The 22,144-nt window shown below is 43.3% G+C and overlaps 1 protein-coding gene across 4 annotated transcripts in view; it reads left to right on the top strand.

Annotated features, from left to right (window-relative positions):
- LOC137376963 (dual specificity protein phosphatase 8-like) overlaps nt 1-22,144 on the top strand; it is a 210,208-nt gene that overhangs the window by 170,799 nt on the left and 17,265 nt on the right. Inside the window, exon 1 of one of the 4 annotated variants that reach the window (XM_068045981.1) lies at nt 12,034-12,446. The exons of the other annotated variants lie outside the window; for them this stretch is intronic. Coding sequence (XP_067902082.1) covers nt 12,380-12,446 — 67 coding nt within the window. The 5' untranslated portion in view covers nt 12,034-12,379. Of the gene's footprint in view, nt 1-12,033; nt 12,447-22,144 lie in introns of those variants that run through there. 4 annotated transcript variants of the gene reach the window in all.

The raw sequence follows: 22,144 nt of genomic DNA, 5'->3' as shown, positions 1-22,144 counted from the left end.
TAAAATACTTTCCTGCTCAGAAAAAAAGGAATAACTGGAGTTTCTGTGTGAGTGGACCACAGCAATTGTACTAATTTCTGAGCCAGTGCTGGAGTTTATTTTTAACAATTCACACTGCGCAGTGTGGTACTGAGGCTCAGAGACCAGGAAAGTCCTAAATTTAATCCCGTATTGCGTTAGTCGATCTCTGAGGGGAGTACAAAATAGGTTACGACTACGATTGGCATCTGCAGCCCTGAATCGGAAGGGGAAACTGAGCTAAGGTTCCTGCTCTTGATCACGATCTAGTGGCTCTCACTACAAAGTGTATGTTGTGCCTATTGGGTGGGAGGGCAGGATCAGCTTTGACTGAGTCGTCCCCTCCCCTGCAGAGTCAAGTTGCCAATACTCACTGTATAAACACACGAATGAAGAATAGCCTCTTGGGCTAGGCAACTGTATCTGGCAACAGTCAAAGTCTTCAGGGCACAAAGGGAGAAAAGGGAAACCAAATTCAGGATAGATATATATATGTTGCAGAATGTTGCTCACATTCATGCCTGCCCACTGGTGACCTCAGGCCATCAACATTACTCAGTCCCAACTCTTCCTGAACATTAGCCATTTTGAATGGATGTGAATGACACTTGCCACAACACTGAACAAGATCACCTCATAATATCTGACTGGGCTTACGAATTTAAAAAGCAAAACTGAAGTGAAGTTGACAATTAAAATGTTCTTTTTTGAAGTAATGATTCCTTTTCAAAAGCAGTGATACATTTAATCGTCAGAAGTCAAGGTGTTTATTTATTTAGAGATACAGCACTGAAACAGGCCCTTCAAGTCTGTGCTGACCAATAACCACCCATTGATACTAATCCTACATTAATCCCATATTCCCTACCACATCCCCACCTACACACAGGGCAATTTACAATGGCCAATTTACCTATCAACCTGCAAGTCTTTGGCTGTGGGAGGAAACCCGACCACCTGGCAGAAACCCACATGGTCACAGGGAGAACTTGCAAACTGTGCACAGGCAGTACCCAGAACTGAACCTGGATTGCTGGAGTTGTGAGGCTGCAGTGCTAACCACTGCGCTACATTGCAGGACTCTTGCTGGGTTATTTAGGCTATTTAGAGTTAAAAGAAAAAAAAAGTATAGTGTTCTGTTCATCCAGTAAATATTTAAAGCATTTGCTGTTGCAATCCCCAAATTATATTTGTGGCAGAACAGCAGGAAATAAGTTCCTGGATTCTGTTTTTCAGGGGTGTTAAGTCCGCACTTTCCTTTTGGAGTTATTTTTGGTCTGTGAGTTAATTCACTTCTGAGAAATTGTTGGCCTTTCTTGAAATCCAGTCATTGGTTGCATGAAGAGGAGGTGAATTGTTTTACATTCTGATATCATCTAAAGTTTTATAGGGCTGCCTTCCCATGGCGGCTTGCATTGACGTATGAGAAATGGGATGAGGAGATTGTTGATGCTGCCTGAACTTCTACAGGAGTGCACAACAGGAAGTAACTAACACTCAGACTGGACTGGCAGACTACAGAGAAGTAAACTCAGTTAAGAGTTGGAGCCTGTTCAGTTACAAGGATAGTGACTGCAAGAAAGCAGGTTCAGTCAGTGGCCTCCTGGTTACCCCTGTCCATTTTAGGAACACTTTGCAAGCTTCATTTCCTCTCTTTGAGAGACTGTTTCACAGAGTATGTTTGGCAGACTTACACTGTCACATTAAACTGGTCTCATCGTTTGGCGTTCTGTTTTTGTCAATGTGACTGCTTTAAATGAGAGGGGAAATGTTAATTTACTTCTTGCTATGTGGGAGTGATTTGAGGTCTTACTGTTTCACAGTACCCGTTCTGGAGAGAATGCATTGACTTTATTTTGGGAGACAAAAAAAAAATGACCTGTTCTCTAGGGGTTTTTTCTGATAACATTCTTTTTAATCCATGGATGCAGATTGATGCATTTCCATCTCTCGTGTGGATGGACACAAAGGATTAGTGGGTTAGTGTTTCTCAAAATTGTATAAATACTGAAACTTGGAATGTTTTAGCATTGCATATTTAGCCAGTATAAGTTCAATGCTTGGGTCTAATATATTCCATTCACTTGCATAGGTAAAGGATATCCATTGGGGATGTAGCTGATACAGTGCTTGTTTGATGAGAATGTCCCACCTAATAACCTGTGAATTATTAGTGACAGGTTCAATGTGGATGGAAGATGTGTAGCATAGGATGTCATTATATCTTAGAAGATCAGTTATACAAAAGTAAGGGAAACAGAATCTCCAAAAAGCTGTCTGGGAGTTCATTCTGCCTCCAGCAGAATCTTTGACCAACTATAAGGTTCTACTGTAGAAAAATAACACCAGAAAATGTAGACTTTGTGCAGTGATTGCTGTTCTGTTATTTTGTGGCTTGTTGACCCTATTTTCTCTCTACAGACAGACCCAATCTGTCTGGAGCCACTGTCTACACTAAACATACCATGGGCTTGCATGTGGTGACAGGTCAGACTCAGGCTATTTATTTATTTTATTTTATGGTATTATTCCTTTTAAAGGGTTCTTCTTGTGCTGCACATTATCTGGGAAGGCTAGGTACTGCATGCATCCAGCACGCAATTTAAACATGCTGTGTTAGAAAATTAAACACTTGCTTTGATTTGTAAATTTGTCATATCCTCAGGATGTCCCAAATTGCTTCACATACCAGTAAATACATTTTTGAAGTGCTGTCATTGTTGTTTTGAAGACAAACACGGAAGGCAAGATTTGGACGAGTAAATGCTGGACTAATAATCTAGAGAATGTGAGTTCAATTCCCACTATGGCAGTTTGAGAATTTTAATTTAGATTAAAAGAATCTTGAAATAAAAAGCTGGTACCAGTAAAAGTGGCTGTGAAGCTGTCAGATTGTCATAAAAGCCCAACTGGTTCATTGATTTGCTTTTTGGAAAGAAATCTACTTCTCTTTTGTGGTCTGGCCTATGTGTGACACCAGTCTCACAGCAACATGATTGACTCTTAACTCTGAAGTGGCCTAGAAAGCCAATTAGCTGAGTAGGGCAACTAGGAACAGACTATAAATGCCAGCCCAGCCAATGATGAACATTTCTCAAGAATGAATAAAAAAAGGCAAGATCCCACAAAGAGCTAATGAGATGAATCATCAGTTAATCTGTTTTTGATGTTGGTTGAGAGATTAATGATGGCCAGAACACTGGGAGAACTCGCATCTCATCATTGAATAGTTCCATTGGCTCTTTTACGTCTCCTTCATTAAGTAGAGAAGGCCCTGGATTAATGCCTTATCCAAAATAAGGCACCTAGGACAATGCAGTACTCAGTATTGCACTGAAGTATCAGCTTATGTGCTGAAGTCTCTGGTGGACCTTGAATGCACAACCTTCAGACTATAGACAAGAGTTCTACCAACTGAACCAAGCTGAAACCCAAGTCAACCTGATATCTCAGGAGTTGGCTATGCTCCTTAACAGATGGGTTAATTGCGTAAAGTAGGATGTCTTAGCAAATGGTGATTTTTTTTTGCTCCTCTAGCTTCTGCCCCATAGATGCTTGTCCTCATCCAAGCTCATGCTGGTAGCCAAATGGCATTGCCATGGTACTGGACAGTCTTCTAGGATGACATTGCCTCTTTTAAGAGCCATAGCTCTGCCTATTCAGGCTGCACAATTTCAACTTGTTACATAAGGATAATGCAAACTTTCTCCTCTTATTTCAAAGCTGGCTCGGGTTGCTGTCCAGGATCATCCTGGAGTCTCCAGGAATTGAAAATTAATGTCCCGGAAAATGCAGCAAGCAACCTGGGAAAAATTCATAGGGGACATTGATAAAATTGGTGTGCTTTTATCAATTAGTTCTAAAAATACCAGAGTTGAGAAACAAAGCTGTTTGACTGACAGTCAAGAATCATCCAATCAGATAACAGAGTCTGTTTGCTTTCCAAATGGCATGGAAAGGCGGAGCGCCGTGATCACAGCACCTACATTCAATATAAAGGAAGCTTGTGGAGGTGTACCTTGACATTAGTCACTGCCTTCAGTTGAAGAGAGGAGAGGATCTAAAGGGAAAAAAAATCAGGCTGCAACAAAGTATATTTAACCTCCTTCCATATAGCACTCCCTAAGTACTACACTGAAGTGACAACCTGGATTACATGCTCAAATCTCTGAAGTGGGTCTCAAGCCCATGACTTTCCAACTCAGGGGTGAGAGTGCGACCACTGAGCCAAAGCTGATACCAATCTTTGGTATAGATTTCCATCTCTCCCTTCAACACCCTCCCCCTGACCTGTACATTCTAATCTCACATTTGTAATTGACTAAATAAGGTCTTCAAAGAATTTGCCATAAAAACTGCCCCAGAAGGGATGTGAAACAGTGTCACTAGATAATCAGTCATAGAGTCGTACAGCATAGAAACAGGCACTTCGGCCCACCGCGTCCATGCCGACCATAATGCCTATCTATAATAATCCCACCTGCCTGCATTAATTCCATATCCCTCTATGCCTTAGTCGCCATGTAATAATAATTCCCCTATTATTTTTGGATAAACTGCCCTCAAAAAAGTCTCGCTAGTTACAATCCAAACACGGGTGACATTAGTCATACATTTCATTTACATGAAGAGCACACTGATTCATCAGCGAAAAAGTAATGAATCATTGCTTGTGATGTATGGAGCCAGAGGGCATGGAGCCAATGACGTCCTCCCAATGTGTCAGTCGAGAGAAGACAATATCAGTCCAACCATCAGCTTCTTGCTGGCTGCTCATTTTTATTTTTGGCCTCTCACTTGAAATGTTGAAGCAGAAACCTTGAAGTGCTGACCTTCATGCGATCCCATGAACTCCAAAGCCATATTCAGGAAGTGAGGCCTGATAGCTCAGATCCGCTCTAAGCATTTCTGGTCCTCGCATTGACAATGCTGGAAGCATTGATTGCAGGATTGAGTCAATAGCTCGATGTGACATGGGCCAAAATCAATGTCGGTTTGGCCAGAACGCAGAAGATTGTGGAAAGATGAAACTTATTTTTACAGGTTCTGGGTTAATAAAGGTCAAATGAAACATGACTGAATTCCATAAATACAGCAGATGTAGAATGAAAGAACTTGCATTTATATAGCACCTTTCAAGACCTCAGGATGTCCCAAAGAACTTTACAGCCAATAGAGTGCCTTTCAAGTGTAGTCACTGTTGTAATGTCGGAATGCTGGGTCCGGAGCTGCACAGTCGGACACAACAGGAACTATGGAAGGCAGTGGAATTTAGGTACAGGAAGATGCCTTTATTTTGGGACAGTAGCCCTAAAATATGTGCTCAGACCAGATTTGTGCTTTCTGAATCGGTCGCCTCAAACAAATCTGCAGGAGAGTAGAGCCACACAACAGTCCCAATCGTATCTTCAAAGCAAGAAATCTTTCCCCTTGTTGTAACATTAAAAGAAATTGACTCAGAGCTGGTCCCCTGTAAGAAAATGCTCGTGTCACAACACAAAATATTGTCATGTCACTAGCACACTGGTACATTACCCCAGCTCCCACTGGTACACTGACCCCAGCTCTCACCAGTACACTGACTCCAGCTCTCACTAGTACACTCAACCCAGCTCTCACTGGTATGCTGACCCCAACTCTCATCGTTACACTGACCCCAGCTCCCAGTGGTGCACTAACCCCAGCTCTCACTGGTATGCTGACCCCAACTCTCATCGTTACACTGACCCCAGCTCCCAGTGGTGCACTGACCCCAGCTCTCACTGGTACACTCATTGTTACGTCGACCCCAGCTCTCACTGGTACCCTGATCCCAGCTCTCACTGTACGCTGACCCCAGCTCCCACAGGTACACTGACCCCTGCTCTGACAGGTACGCTGACCTCAGCTCTCACAGGTACGCTGACCCCAGCTCTCACAGGTACGCTGACCCCAGCTCTCACTGCTACACTGACTCCAGCTTTCACTGCTACGCTGACCCCAGCTCTCTCTGGTGCGTTGACCCCACCTGTAACTGTTACACTGACCCCAGCTCTCACTGGTGCATTGACCCCACCTGTAACTGTTACACTGACCCCAGCTCTCTCTGGTGCGTTGACCCCACCTGTAACTGTTACACTGACCCCAGCTCTCACTGGTGCATTGACCCCACCTGTAACTGTTACACTGACCCCAGCTCTCACTGGTGCATTGACCCCACCTGTAACTGTTACACTGACCCCAGCTCTCACTGGTGGAGGTCATCTTTCAGATTTCCAGCTTTACAGTATTTTGCTCACTGTTCTATGTTGACAGAGGCTGTGAGTGTGAATCGTATCCTGGCCTCCCTAATCCTTCTACTTTAAGGAAGAGCAAATGTGTTGCCAAGTTGCTTTCCCATCCCAGCCATCTTTCCAGTTGAAGTAAGGCCGGAGAATTTTAGGATGCTAAGAGATCCGCTCATCCCAGTGCAGGAGATTTCAGAACCAGTGGGCACTCTGGTGTATAGAGTATCTTATATTTTATCATTCAGTTTGGAAGCTGGCCTTTGTTTTTATTTTGACTTTTTTTTTGCTTCTATTAAGCATCTTTTAATTTGTTTGGACAATATGTTTCTTCTTTTTTCAGTGGTAGCACTCTCAGAAGATCTTGGGTTCAGGTCCAGCCTGACACTCCATTGTCGTACTGAGGCAGTGCTGCACAGTCAGAGGTGATGTCTTTCGGATGAGATGTTAAACTGAGGTTCCATCTGCCCTCTCAGAATGTTTGTAAAAAAATTCCATGGCATTATTCAAGGGACAGCAGAGGAGTTCTCCCCCATACGTCCTGGCCTATATTTATCCCACAACCAACATCACTAGAAAAAAAAAATCATCTGGTCATGATCACATTTGGAAGCTTGCTGTGCGATATTTGGCTGTCACGTTTCCTACATTACAACAATGACTATACTTCAAAAGGTTGTGAAAGGTGCTATATAAATGCAAGTTCTTTCTTTTTATTTGTAGTGTTCTAAAGGGGCACTTATTTTGCTGCTTCTTGTTTGGTGATGCTGGGGTCAACCCCTTATTGCTCCATCAAAATAGGCCTACTGCAGGAGGCTGAATTCATCTCCACCAGCTGAAGGAGGCTGTGAGGAGCGGGTGGGGAAAGGGAGATTACATTATAGCTCTCCAAGTTAAAAAGGAAAAATTAAATGGAAACATATTGAACGTTTTAATTAAGCAGCTATTAAATGCTGCCAGATAATCTTCATTTTAACAACTTTGCCGGCTAACCTTAAACAGCCTTCAGCTGCTGCAGTGACCCATTTTAGCATTTTTATCTCCTGGTGATTAGCTGGGTTCTTGCATAACCATGAGGTCACCACATTGTAAGTACACATTTCCAAGACGATGACTGAGTTTTTTCCTTTCAACACGACTCTAAATTTGGCCAGTCGGCTCTCACAAAAATGCAAAGAAAGAAAAAAATCCCGAGATGTCGTCAATGAACGTTCCCACCCAGACTGGGGCAGGCGATTGGGATAGGGAACTGGCTGGAGTCCCAGAATACTTACGCTGCAGCAGGCCTGGAAAGGCTTTAATAAAATCTTGACAAGGAACAAATTCATAAGGAAGTGGAGGGAAACTATGCAGGAATGCTGGCCGAATAAGCAGCTGACTTCTCGATCTTGCTTTCTGGGAGAAGGGGAGGGTAATAATGATGATGTCTGTGGTGGTTGCAAAACATGAAAATCAGAAAAGAACACATTTCCTTCTGAGGGCAAAATGTGTTTTAAGTGGAGGTGACGAAATGCTGCTAAAATGTGTGAGTTAGTCTGGAAAGGAAATGTGTTTAGTAGTGGTCACGTTGTAAACGGCACCCCTGGGGCTTCTGTGGAAGGTGGTATCAGGGAAGGCTGTTGTTTTGCAAAGAGTGTTTTGAAGAGTGCCAAGCTTTTCCTAAAACTGCATTTTAACACCGCCTGGGTTCTGTTGTTGTTTCCTGCACTGACGTACAACTTCAGATGGTCAATAAAACAAGAGAGCTTTAAATGAGCACTGGCTTCCCCTTGCTCTATTTTTAGTTTGCTTTTCAGTTTTCTTACCCGCCCCTCACCTCCCTGTCCTTAAGCCATTAACTCCTTACTGATGGAGTAAATTCGACAAGCACTCTATGTACTCTGATTCCTTTACCCAGTGCCCATTATTCACATGTGAGCTCTTGGCAGTGAGGATCGACAGGCAGTTTGACTACTGGGGCTTCAGTTGAGCCTGACCATGCGGCACTTCTTTCCAGCGGGAGTCAGTGGATAATGTTCAGGAGCAGGAACCCTGACTGATCCCTGGTTCCTCTTAGTCCAAGTGAATGCTAATTTTAACATTCTCTCACCACCATCTCAGTGAGCAATCAGCCACCGCAGGAGAAATTAGGGATTGAACCTGGGATCTTTCTGGTCCCCAAGGCTCAGCTTAACACCAGAGTTGAATTTAGGGTTTGCCATCAGCTGAGCCAACACTGGAAAGCCCAATGGTTATTAAATGTTACACATTGATCAGAATGTAATACCTCATGTAATACAGAAAACAGACACTGAATTTTCCTGAATTACCACATCAATCCAAAGTCTGTTTTCCTGCTGATTGTGAAATGCTCCATTTAAATCAGTGACCAAAAAATTGGCTGCTCGCACTTCGACTGCTCCTGAGCTCCCATAACTGACTCCATTTGTGTGCTCGGTCAAAGTAAAGCCATGTTTTTTAAAAATTCTTTCATGGGATGTGGGCATCACTGACAAGGCTAGCATTTGTTGCCCATCCCTAATTGCCTTAATTGACAACTGAGTGGCTTGCTAGGCCATTTCAGAGGGCAGTTAAGAGTCAATCACATTGCTGTGGGTCTGGAGTCACATGTAGGCCAGACCAGGTAAGGACAGCAGATTTCCTTCCCTAAAAGACATTAGTGAACCAGATGGGTTTTTACGACAATCACTGGTAATGGCTCCATTATTGAGACTAGCTTTCAATTCCAGATGTTTTAAATTAATTAATTTATTTATGTATTTTAATTAATAACTAATTAATATAAATGCACTCCTATAAAACACTCTAATTGACTGACATACAATTTCAAATCACCAGAGATTACATCATCCAACGACCAGAATCAGAATCTTACAGCACAGAAGGAGGCCATTCAGTCCTTAGAACCTGTGCCAGCTCTTTGAAAGAACTATCCAATTAGTCCCGCTCCTCTGTTCTTTACCCATTGCCCTGCTTTTTTCCCCCTTTTCAACAATATATCCAAATCCCTTTTGAAAATTACTATTGAATTCAGATTATAATAACTTGCTGCATAAAAAAATTCTTCTCATCTCCCCTCTGGTTCTTTTGCCAATTATCTATTTTGGGGAGTCAATTTGAACAAAAGAATGAATGGCGGGATTCACCGCAGACACAGGAGATGAACAATGCACGTTAGAAAGTAATCATTTTTCAGGGGACTCCTATGCAGCACTGAGTGTGCAGCCTCGAATATTCCTTTGAATGGAGTTAGATGGAAACTGTGATACAATAACTCAGCCTGCAGCAGCGAAGAATAGGCAGAAAACTGCACATTACTATTCCTTCAGTGTGATTGGAATTCTCTCTGCTGACACAAACCCCAGGTAGAAAAACATTTCAGTAAAGTAACGATCATTTTGGAGTCTGCATGAAAACTTTCCAACATTTTAGAAATAATATTTATTTTTTTAGAGATACAGCACTGAAACAGGCCCTTCGGCCCACCGAGTCTGTGCCGACCATCAACCACCCATCCTACACTAATTCCATATTCCTACCACATCCCCACCTATCTCTATATATTTCCCTACCACCTACCTATACTAGGGGCAATTTATAATGGCCAATTTACCTATCAACCTGCAAGTCTTTGGCATGTGGGAGGAAACCGGAGCACCCGGAGGAAACCCACGCAGACACAGGGAGAACTTGCAAACTCCACACAGGCAGTACCCAGAATTGAACCCGGATCGCTGGAGCTGTGAGGCTGCGGTGCTAACCACTGCGCCACTGTGCCGCCCATCTTCATCTTCTTTGGTGTTCTGCCTTTCGGCAGGTCCGTGCCCCATTCTTACATCTGCTTGTCAATGGCCCTTTTCTTTGGATACTCATATCGCCCTTACTTCACCATATCTAGCATTGCTAGTCTCTTCCTTCTTCATTGTCTTTTACCCTCCATTCTACCTTCAATCACTGTTTTCAGCAGGCCTTCATGTCTGATAAAATAATATCACCAAAGCCAAAATGTGTCCATTATGTAGGGTTTCATGGCAGTGCAACTGAAATAATTGTGTCAGGAAATTTCAGGATCAGCCCACTGGGATTCTTTGTTGCTGAGTATCTGGGGTCAGTGGCGGTTCCCTATTCTGAATAACCGAGGCTGGGGCTTATGACACAATGGATGCCTCTTGGGTGTCCACCATATTGTCATCAGGGAGAATGAGCAGATAATGCTGCATTCACAACGACTCGTCTTTACACAGGCAACCCCAGCACTGGCAGCAGATTTTATTGGGCTTATTAACTCCCTTTACAAAATGGTTGCTTGCTCCTCCTGGTTGTGTTTTGCTCAAGGCTCCAGGCCAAGACGTAGACCCTATACCCACTGGCCAGGAGGTCGGCATGCCTGGGTTTTCTGAGAATATATTGGCTGCCTGGCAGATTCCAGGCCTGGTGGTTAAACCAGCAGTGTGGTTGGATAAGCTGGGTTGTTGGAAGTGAAAATTTGTACTGTGGCTCCCAAGCAACTACAGCTGCAGAGTTCTGTGCTGCACCTGGAGCTCTGGGACTGGTTATGTGACAGGTCCCATGGGAGTTGGGGATATAAACACAGGGAAAAGTTGGAAATGAGATCAGTGGTCCGAGATATTGAGCATTGTAACCCCATTTACCCTTTCTTGTGCTGCAACAGTGCCTGCACTTCAAAAGTGCTTCATTGACTGTAAAGCACTTTGAGACATCACAAGGTGGTGAAAGATGCTATATAAATGCAATTAATTAATGCCTTCCTTCCTTCCTTCCTATTTTCCTTCCTCCCTATCTTCCTTCCTTCTTTCCGCTATTTATAGCAACATTATAAACGCCTTCTTTATCCAAGTGCTTATAACTTTGCTGGAAATAGTTTGTTTATATGAGTGAGATATCTCAAAATTAAACTATGATTAAACTGACGGTTGTACAGGGACGGCAGCTTGTAACAAGGTGCTTTCCTATTCGGGCTTGCAGTGTGACTCAGTGCTGGTGTTTAAGTGTCGGACCAGTGAGTAGATCTCCCCGGGTGCACTGACACCGTTTCTCTCCAGAGCCATAAAGACAGCAAAAGGGCAGGTCCTGGCACTTACCTTAACTACCAAAACTGACCTTATCATGATAGCGGAGCCCACACTTGAACTACAGCTTCGTTACACAAAATATGCTCTCTGCAGTGTAAAAAGAGCGCCGAGATGTGCTTTAAAAAGGGAGGGTTCTGTCCTATAAACTCCACACAAGTACAAAGGGTTAAGGGTCATCCAAGTGAAACTGCTGCTCTTTTGTACTGAGCGGGGGGCACCACCTGGCAGCACTTGAAGCGTTAAAGTGTTTAACAAGTGTCCTTCTGCTGTGTCCCATTCATGCCTGGGACACAATGCATAATGCCTCACATTTAACAGCAGCCTGCATGTGTTGCACTGCTGGCCTGCCCTATGCTATAAAATGTTGCAGATCATTCCGCTGTTTGCAGGAAAGAATTTTAGCCACTGCAGCTCAAAAAAAATTGTCATTTACCAATGGAAATTTTGCAAATTGCAGAAAGGAAAAGAGCAATTAACTCTGTCAAATATGCTGAAAAGTTTAAATGAAAGGAGAGGGGGTGGGGGGAAATTAGCACTGAACAACCCAACAGGAAATCTTAACTGGAGTCTCACAGAAACTGCACCTTTTCCTTCCGACCGCATGTATCCCCCTCCCCAATCATAAAAAAAAATATCACTTTTCCAAAACACATTTGCCTGTCGTTTTGAGACCGCAAGGTGGCCGCATGTTTACGCGGTGACTCAGGAATGCGGAGCTCCACACGCCTCTCAATGAATTGGGAAGACTCTCCAGAGTATTGTATTGTAGCTGCTGCAGTACAGCCGGGAGTCTGCACAGTCACAAAGAGGGAGGGCAGCACACACACACACACACACACACACTCACACACACAAAGTGGAGATACACACACATCCGAAGATCCGCTGAGACCTCCTGCATAACGGACTAAATTCGGTGTCCGTTCCACCATCGCTTTCCCCGTACAGGATTGCATTTATTCTCCTGATATTTACAACAACGAAAATCTGATCACTGCTTTGAAGATGTACGAAACGGAGATGAAACTGAAAATCAGAGTAAGACGGATCAAAGAAGGAAGGGAAGTCCGAGGTCTGTATTAAGTGTGAAATGCTTGTTCTTGTATTTTTAAACAAAAAAGAAACTTTTCAGCTTAATGTGCAACCAGAAGCGAGAGCTGGTATGTATTGCACCGTTTGTATATTTTTGCACCATATGTTAACCTTCAACAGTCCCTGGTGTTGGAACCTGTGTGATATCGGGAGTAGAAAGTGGCATTGATGGAAGTAGGGAGACTGTCTTGAGGTGAGGACTTTAATGGTCAGTGATATTGTGCTGGGAGGATGATTACAGCAGCGAGAATGAAGGGCCAGCCGAATTTACAGGCTGTGGTGGACAAGGAGCCCGCTGCCACTGACCTTGCAGTACAAGTCGATATGACCCGGGGTGCCGGCTGTCTGCTCTCAGAGTTTACAGTCGAACGTAAACATCATCACAATTGCAATTCGCAGGCGGGGATGACCAGATAACACACATGGCAAGGCAGGAGATGGTCACAGCGAGTGAAGGGTTAATGGAAACATAAGAAATGTTTTAACAAGGAATCCAGCCCATCAGAGTTAACGTGATCTTATCCATAATGTGCAGTGTGACTGACAGCTGAGAGAGAGAATACTTTGTGGATTATGTAATGACTGTACACACCCTGCAGAGGACACTCGGTGCTTTATGACTAATAGCATGTTAAAGCAATAATGATCACACATCTTTGTACTTTATTGCTAATGGGAACAAAGGGCGAGGAAATATATATTTTTTTGAATATATATGTTGAACCTTAAACATCCCACATGCAGTGTGGATCAGCACAAATCGGTGGTACTTGCATCTGCCTCTCCAGGGCATGTTCTGGTACACCGCAGATTGACTGATGTCATGCCTCAGGAATGGTATTTGCATCCCAAAAGCTGGCTATCTAATCAAGCCAAAACCCGCTCTAGATGAAATGATTTATTGGAGCAGTTCCATGGAAACGCATCCCCTGGCCTGATATTAGAGAACTGGACAAGTGTTGGGGGTTAAAGGGCGGAGGGTAGGGGGTGGAAGGTCTGCGACTGGGAAGCTTTGTCTGATGGAGCATAACAAGTGGTTGAGTTGTTGAATGAGCGGTGAAAGAGGTAAAGAAGCACACTGTTCTCCTGAGAGTGATAGACATAGACGGGAGCCTACTGCCGCATGATGTCATCCATCTGGCTCACAGCAGTCAGAAGGCTTTGAACCAGCTATTACTAAGTGGTATTGTTGAGGTGCCTCTCCTAGCAGCATGCAGGCTTGTGAAGCAAGTTTCATATTATTTAACACAAAGTGGTACTTGATTTAGGTAGGGGCTCATCAAATCATCATAACATCTCATAACACTGCTCATTTTTTGACGATTGGAGAGTTTAAGTAGCCAGTCCACATAGCCATTCAGTGCCAGAAACACTCCACAGTGAAATGAGTGACTGAGTTACATGTTTTTCTTTGGATGTTATAATTATCATGGAATCATAGAATCATACAGAACCGAAGGAGACCAATTTGGCCCATCATACCTGTGCCAGCTCTATGAAAAAGCTACGAATTAGTCTCACTTCCCCGCTCTTTCCCCATAGCCCTGCAAATATTCCCTTTTCAAGTAGTGGTCCAATTCCCTTTTGAAAGTTACTCTTGAATCTGCTTCCATTACTCTTTCATCCAGTACATTCCAGATCATCATAGCACGCTGCATTAAAAAATTCTCATCACCCCCCGCCCCTTGTTCTTTTGCCAATTATTTTAAATGTTGGATGTTTTCTTTTTGTAACCTGTTACGACCAGGTGAGAAAGGTGTCTAGGGGTCTTTTACTGTCTTCAGCTGGTATTATTGTAACAGGGTTTAATTTTAATCACACTGTGTTTTGAGCTCCCCCTTTGGTGAATCCTTGTTCACAGCTTTCCAATTATAAGGCGAGGAAATGAGCACACCAGGTTTTCTTAGGTTTAAAGAAGAAAAGTGAAATTTATTAAACTTACTTAAACTCTAATTCGGTTAATGCCTACGGATATACGACACGCCCACGCTAGCGTGCACATGTAATACACACATGCAAATAGAGACACAAAAGAGAAGAAGCATAAAATGGGAGAGGTTTCAGGCAATCTCTGAAGAGGGGTTTTTTTTACTGTGTTTTGAGCTCGCTGTAGGGTCCTTGATTGTGGGTAGTCTTGCTTTTCGTTGGGGCGCAGTATTCTTCTTAAACCTTGTTCACTGTAGGAGTTTTGGGGTTTGGGGTTCATATGTCTTCAGTGGTTTCCTAAGCTGGTCAGAGCGAGATGAGAGCAGACAGGAGAGAGGTCTTTTCCAGTCCAAGAGCAAACAGCTTTCTGATTTCAAATGCCTTGTTGGAAGTTCAAATTCAAAAAACTCCAACAGTCAGTCAGTCATGTGACCCAAACCTGTCCGACCACGTCCGTTTGTGTTTTCGGCCACCTTAGCTGTTAACCTGGAATGCTAGCCTTTCCACCTTCAAAGTCTGGTAATCAAAAGTCCATTGTGGATTAAATTGGAGCAGAGAATAGCCCCTTTGTTCTTTGAAGTACTATCTGTGGATATACTAATGTCTCTCTCCAACCAAAGTCTCCAATTGTTTTTTTAAAGCAAGTTCTTTCTTCACCAATACCAGTCCAAAATCAGTGTTCATGTGGTGAAATTAATTTTCCTCATTCTTGGCAGGTGGGGGGCTTGCCTGACACAACCCCACTATTGGATTGCATTTATTTTGAGGCTAGTCTGAAGAATGTGCAGTTATTGAGGGTCTTAATGTGTGTGCTGCCTCTTAGTGTTAATTTGCTTTAGATTTACACTCACTAGGTACATAGCTGGAAAGACATTTTGCTGATCATCAAGTGCTGAGATTTAGTTTGTGGTATCCCATTTTCCAGGATCATTTATGGGCAGAGACTAAACCTTCCAGCCAGCTGATCATGTTAGTTAAATGCATTTTTGTAAAGTTTTCACTTATGGGTAGATACGCATCGGATGAAAGGTCATTGACCTGAAATGTTAACTCTGCTTCTCTCTCCACAGATGCTGCCAGACCTGCTGAGTATTTCCAGCATTTCTTGTTTTTTTTTCAGATTTCCAGCATCTGCAGTATTTTGCGTTTATGTTAGATACCCATCAAGGTCCGTTAAGTTTGTGTGTGCATGTTTTTCCATTTAAACTTCTGTTTCACATGTGCTGAGTTAGCTTATCTGAGGATAGTGGTAGGGGGTGCTACAGTTGGCCTCAGCACCCCTGTAATAAGCAGAGGGGGAAGCTCTCCAGGTTTCATATCCTTAAAAGGGGAGAGTTGCAATCATACAGCAGCTTTCACAACCTCAGGAGGCCCGGAAGCACTTCACAGCTAATGAAGTACTTTTTGGAGCGGTCACTATAATCACTATCCCGCATTTTGTTTGGACATTGTGTTGTTGGCCTTGGTTGTGATGTCCCATTGTAATGAAATATTTTACCAACACTCACTCTGAATACTCATGTGAAAGAATGTGCCCTTAAGATACAAGACATTTGGAACCATTTTCCCAGCAGGGAGTTATCACCTCAAAATAAATCTGGTTAGCGACAAAGAACACATTAACCATGGCTTAAAACTGTGAGCTCTGATTTGATGATGTATATTGGTGTGAATTCTGGTACTGATGAGAAGGCCAGACTGGGGCTGTTGTGTGACTGCAGTATTATGTTGTGACGTTTGCGAGCTGGTCTTTCAGTTTTGCTTTACATTATTGAGCTCTAACCTGGCTAGGACAGTTGACCCTGTTTCTGCATCCATATCTGTCCCTTTAAATTCAGACTGAATTAAACAAACATTTAATGTTTACCATTCACTGCTGACTATTTATGCTTGCGTAGCACTCGATACCAAGCCCCAACTGAGGAACACTGCTGAAAACCGTGGACGTTTAGCCAAAAATAAAAAAGCAACGAGCTCCTTTAATTTGTAAACTATCAGATTACCACCTCCAGGTTAACTGAACACCAGGATATAATTTAATAGGCTGCAGTTTGGCTGATTCAGTCATCCGTGTATTATATGGGAGCAGCAGAGCTTTCCAATTAAGGAGTCGAGCTGATTTCAGCCCCAGAATGTACCCTGACCCAGCAGCCAAATGATTTATTGCAGGCTTTCGGAGCAAGGGCATTGACCTGCACCTGTGCTTTGCTTCATTCGTGATGTGATGTAATTGTCAAATCAAGGAGATGATGTAATGCAACTAAAAGAGCAGATTGGAGCTGTGGGGGGAGGGGAGGAGAGCTGAAACACTACACTGGGTGTGGATTCAGAATGTATAATGTTTCTGTTAATGCAGCACACTACACAATTCAAATGTATATGTTTCTGTGACCATGCATTGACCTCCCCTTCCCTTGAATGGCCATGAATCCCAATTTTGCTAAGCAAGTACTGAGTCACTGAGATTTAATATTCTAATACTTAAAAACAATTGTACTGGAATTTGAACTTGATGTTACAAAGTACACTATTGCACAAAGTACACCATTGCTTCTGGTCATTTCACTCTCTGACACCAATCATTTCTACTATTATTATGTGTGGGCGGCACTGAGCTCATTGAATATCGTGGAAACCAAAAAAGTGAAATTGAAAGTAGGGATGGTTAAAAAAAATACTCAGGATATGGGTGTCACTGGCAAGGCCAGCATTTATTGCACATCCGTAGTTGCCTTTAAGAAGGTGGTGGTGAGCCTTCTTGAAGCATGGCAGTCTGTGTGATGAAGCTGCTCCCACAGTGCTGTTAGGGAGGGAATTCCAGGATTTTGACCTGCGATTAAAAAAATGGCAGTATATTTCCAATCAGGATGGTGTGTGACTTGGAGGGGAAATTGGAAGTGATGGTATTCCTATGCACTTGCTGCCATTATTCTCGAAGCTATTAGAAGTCGCAGGTTTGGAAGGTGCTGTCGAAGGAACCTTGGCAAGTGGTTGCGGTGTATCTTGTACATGATACACACTGCTGCCACTGTGTGCCGGTGGTGGAGGGACTGAATGTTTTAAGGTGGTGGATGGGGTGTAGATCAAGCGGGCTGCTTTGTCCTCTATGTTGCAGAGCTTCTTGAGTGTTGTTTGAGCTGCAGTGATGCAGGCAAGTGGAGAGTATTCTATCACACTCCTGACTTATGCCTTGTAGATAGTAAAAAGGCTGGTAGCCACAGAATTTATGTAGCTGTTCTAATTTAGTTTCTGGTCGACGGTGACCACCCCCCCCCCCCCCCACTCCCTCTCCCGACCCCAAGGGTGTTGATGTGGAGGATTCAGCGATAGTAATGTCATTGAATGTCAAGCGGACGTGGTTAGGCTCTCTGTTGTTAGAGATGTTCATTGCTCGGCAATTGTGTGGTGCAAATGTTACTTGCTACTTATTAACCCAAGCCTGGATGTTATCCCTACCACCCCCCTCCCTCCACCCCATCTAGTTACACTGCTTTACGATGAGTGATTCAGCATCGCACTGTTAAAGGTGCTATTGTGTCAGTACATGTGATCAGTAAACTTCCACTTGCTTCCACATTGTGATTATAGTGTTGGAGTTTGAATGGGTCATTGTTATAATCCAATTTGGACATAACAGTTCTGCTGTAGCAGCACTTAGGAAATGGGGCAAGTGAGAGTAAGACTGCCTTGCTGATTTTCCACTAGCCCAAGATCGCTGATTAAAAAAGGGCTTGCATTTATATGGCGTTTTTCACAACCACTGGATGTCTCAAAACACTTCACAGCGATGAAGTATTTTTGAAGTGTAGTCACTGGTGTAATGTAGGATGGTAACTCTAGCGCCTTTAGAATCATAGGATGGTTACAGCACAGAAGCAGACCATTCGGCCTGTCATTTTCATGCCAGCTCTCTGCAAGAGCAGCTCATCTAGTCCCACACTTTCCCCATAGCCCTGCAAATTTGTTTCACTTTTGATGATTATCTAGTTCTCTTTTGAAGGCCTCAATTGAATCTGACCCCAGCACACTCTCAGGCAATGCGTTCCAGATCCTAACCAGTCACTGCGTAAAAAAGTTTTCCCTCATGTCGCTGCTGATTCTTTTGCCAATCACCTTAATTCAGTGTCCTCTGGTTCTTGATCCATTGGCCATTGGGAACAGTTTTTCCTAACCAATCTGTCCAGACCCCTCATGATTTTGAACATCTCTTTCAAATTTCCTCATAATCTCTTCTCCAAGCAGAACAACCCCAGCTTCGCCAACCTATCTACGTAACTGAAGTTTGTCATCCCTGGAATCATTCTCGTGAATCTTTTCTGCACCCTCTCTAATGTCTTAACATCCTTCCGAAAGTGTGGTGCCCAGAACTGCTCACTGCAGTACAGTACTGCAGTACTGGCCGAACCAGTCTTTTATACAGGTTTATCATAACTTCCTTTAGTGAGCTGAGACAATGTTTTCATGCATAGCAATGCCCTTGTCTCTGTCTTTTCCACCAATTTTGCCTTTTTCTTTTGCTTTATTACGATTTTTGAGCAAATCTCATTTGCATATGAATGGTCTGAGTTCTCCTGTCTGACAGTTTTTACATCACGCATGCACCTGGGTTTCAAGCCTGCTTTTTATTTGAAACAGCCTATGCTGAGTGTAGAAAAAGATGGTGGTGTCAGTGGGGATTAAATGTAGCAGAAAGAGGTAAAGGAAGGCATGTTTTATTTTATATAGATTAGCACAAGACTTTTGGCAAAGAGCTAGGCAGCCACTGCACTCAGGAGGGCTGGCTGTAATAATTAGCCTCTGTCATGATGTAAAGGATCTTTTTTCAGAGTGGTTAAGGGGAAACTGCTGAGGCGACAGCTGTTAAGATCAGAGTAATTTTCCGCATCATCTCTCATAAGGCCTACGAGGGCATATTATAAGCCTGCATAATGTGCCAGCACTGGGTAATAATCATATGGCAAATTGACAGGCTATGGGGAGATAATAAATGACCAACTGGCAAGCATCTATTAAAACTGCAGGGCACTATAAGGGTCCTGGTTTTTATTTTGGTTTCTTAAGAAGGAAGTTTGCTGGTTTCTTCCTTTTTTTGTTTTCTACACAAATTAATGGTTAGTTTTCCACAGAGAAGATGAATTTGAGTTCCCTGGGGCTTGAACTCATCCAAAATTCTACCTGCATCCTAACTTGCATCAGTCCTGTTCACCCATCGCTCCTTTGCAAGCTGATCTACCTTGGTTCCCGGTCAACCACCGCCTCGATTTTAAAACTCTCATCTGTCTATTCAAATCCCTCCATAGCTTCTCCCCTCTATCTGTGTAACCTCCTTCAGCCCAACAACCCTGCAATAAGTCTGCGTATATCCAACTCTGGCCTCCAGTGCACCCTCCATTGGCGGCCATACCTTCAACTGCCTAGGTCCTAAGTTCTTGAATTCCCTCCCTATACAGCTGTACCTCTATCCTCCTTTAAGATGCTGTTTAAAACCTACCTTACTAACTCAAGCTTTTAGTCACCAGTCCTAATATAGCCTCATGTGACTTGGGTGTCAGATGCTCCTGTGAAGCATCTTGGGACCATTTACCACATCAAAGATATTATATAAATGCAAGTTGTTGTTTACTGTTGTACATCTGGCCGACTGAAGTCTATTGTTTGCTTTAGATTTCTACCATCAAGCAGCTCAATGGCAAGACTCCAAATCCACACAGTATGAAAATGATATTCCTAATGGATGGGTCTTTTATTCTGATCCCTTTTGGCTCATTTGCTAACATTCTCGCCTCCCACTCCAGGACTTGAACAAAAAATCAAGGCTGACACTCCAGTGCAATACTGAAGGAATGTTGCACTGTCAGGTGCCATCTTTCGGATGAGATGTTAAACTGGGGTCCCGTCTGTCCTCTCCGGTGGATGTAAAGGATCCCATGGAACTACTTTGAAGAAGAGCAAGGGAGTTATCCCCAGAGACCTGGCCGATATTTATCCCTCAATCAACAGCAGAAAAAAAAATCATTATCTGGTCATAATGACATTGTTGTTTGTGGGAGTTTCCTGTGTACAAATTTGTTGTCATGTTTCCTACATTACAACAGTATACTTCAAAAGTACTTCATTGGCTGGAAAACACCTTGAGATGTCCAGTGATCTTGAAAGGCGCTATATAAATGCAAGTCTTTCTTTCTTTACTGTTCTTCAGCTCTGGCTCTTGAATATTAACAATGAAGGAACAAGTAGAAAACACTACTGATTGTGTAGTAGGTCAGTGCTGGTGTTCTTGCCTCTTGGGTCAGAAGGCTGTGATTTTGTAGCCGTACCTCAGAGACGTGAGCACACGATCCAGTGCAGTACAGTGAGTGCTGCACTGTCAGATGTGGTGTCTTTTGTGTTTATATGTTAAATTGAGGCATCATCTGGATGTAAATGATTTCCATGGCACTCTTCAAAGTTCTCTGTGTTTCAGCCTACGTTCCCCCTTCAGTCACCACCACTAAAACAGATTATCTGTAGGGCCTAGCTGTGTACAAATTGGCTGCTCTATTTCCCTACATTGCAATAGTGACTACACTTTGAAAAGTACTTCAGTGTCAAGCATTTTGGGACATCCTGAGGAGGTGAAAGACACTTCGGAAATACAAGCTCTTTCTTTCGTGTTGCACGATTGCTGCCAGGTACCTGAAGTGCCAACTGAAAATCCATTGGGAAAAACCACTGGGGTTCACCAAGACCAGTGGCCCAGAAGACCTGGTTAAAAGAGACCTTCCTGGCCACTGAAGCATTTTACATTTGGCTTGCTCTTCAGGAACCAGGCAGCACTAGTGCAGGTCTCACACAATACACAAGTGCCTTTGGACCATCAGAGAGACGGGACAGGCTTAAGTTTTGGATGGGACCCTTGCTCTGAACTGTTCTGTTGAGGTGTCCCACCCTATCAATGTATTTCAGGTGCTAACTGCTTGTTTCCAGCATTTTCAGTTTGTATGCGAGAGATCCCACATACCCTGTTCAGGTTTTCTTTTTGTCTTTATGGTTTATTGTAAAAGGGCTGTTTTCCTGTAGTTAGCTTATTTTACTGTTAAGTACTATTCACTGCAGGTGATGTCACAGCAGTGGAGATATTTATCTTCTGAAAGTGCATGTGATAAAGGGGAGAGTTGGCAATGGTTTCCTGCCAGAACTTTCCCCGCCCTGCACTACTTTCACAAATGCTCAGGGCATCCTGTTTATTGCTTGACATCTTTCAACCTTTCTTTGCCTGGTTTTCCTGACATCTAGATGTGAATAAAAAACACTTGCATTTATATAGTGCCTTTCACGACCTCAGTACTTTACAGCCAGTGGTGTACTTTGGAAGTGTAGTCACTGTTGTAATGTAGCAAATGTGGCAGCACAGCAAGCTCCCACAAACAGTACTGAAATAACGACCAGATAATCTTTTTTAGAAATGTTAATTGAAGGATAAATATTGGCCAGGACACCGTGCAGAGTTCTCTGGCTATTCTTCGAAATCGTGCCATGATATCTTTTATATCCCCTGAGAGAGCAGGCCGGGCTTCGATTTAACGTCTCATCCAAAAGGCAGCACCTCTGACGGTGCAGCACCTCCTCAGTACTGCACTGCAGAGTCACTCTAAATGGCATGCTTAAGTCTCTGCAGCGAGACTTGAACCCACGATCGTCTAACCTACAGGCAAGAGTGCTACCGCTGAACCAAGGTTTTCACAGAACCAAAGTTTAAATGGATGAGCTTAA

The sequence above is a fragment of the Heterodontus francisci genome, chromosome 14 (genome assembly GCF_036365525.1).
Source record: "Heterodontus francisci isolate sHetFra1 chromosome 14, sHetFra1.hap1, whole genome shotgun sequence".
Classification (NCBI taxonomy): Eukaryota; Metazoa; Chordata; class Chondrichthyes; order Heterodontiformes; family Heterodontidae; genus Heterodontus; species Heterodontus francisci.
This window is presented reverse-complemented; position numbering and strand designations above follow the sequence as displayed.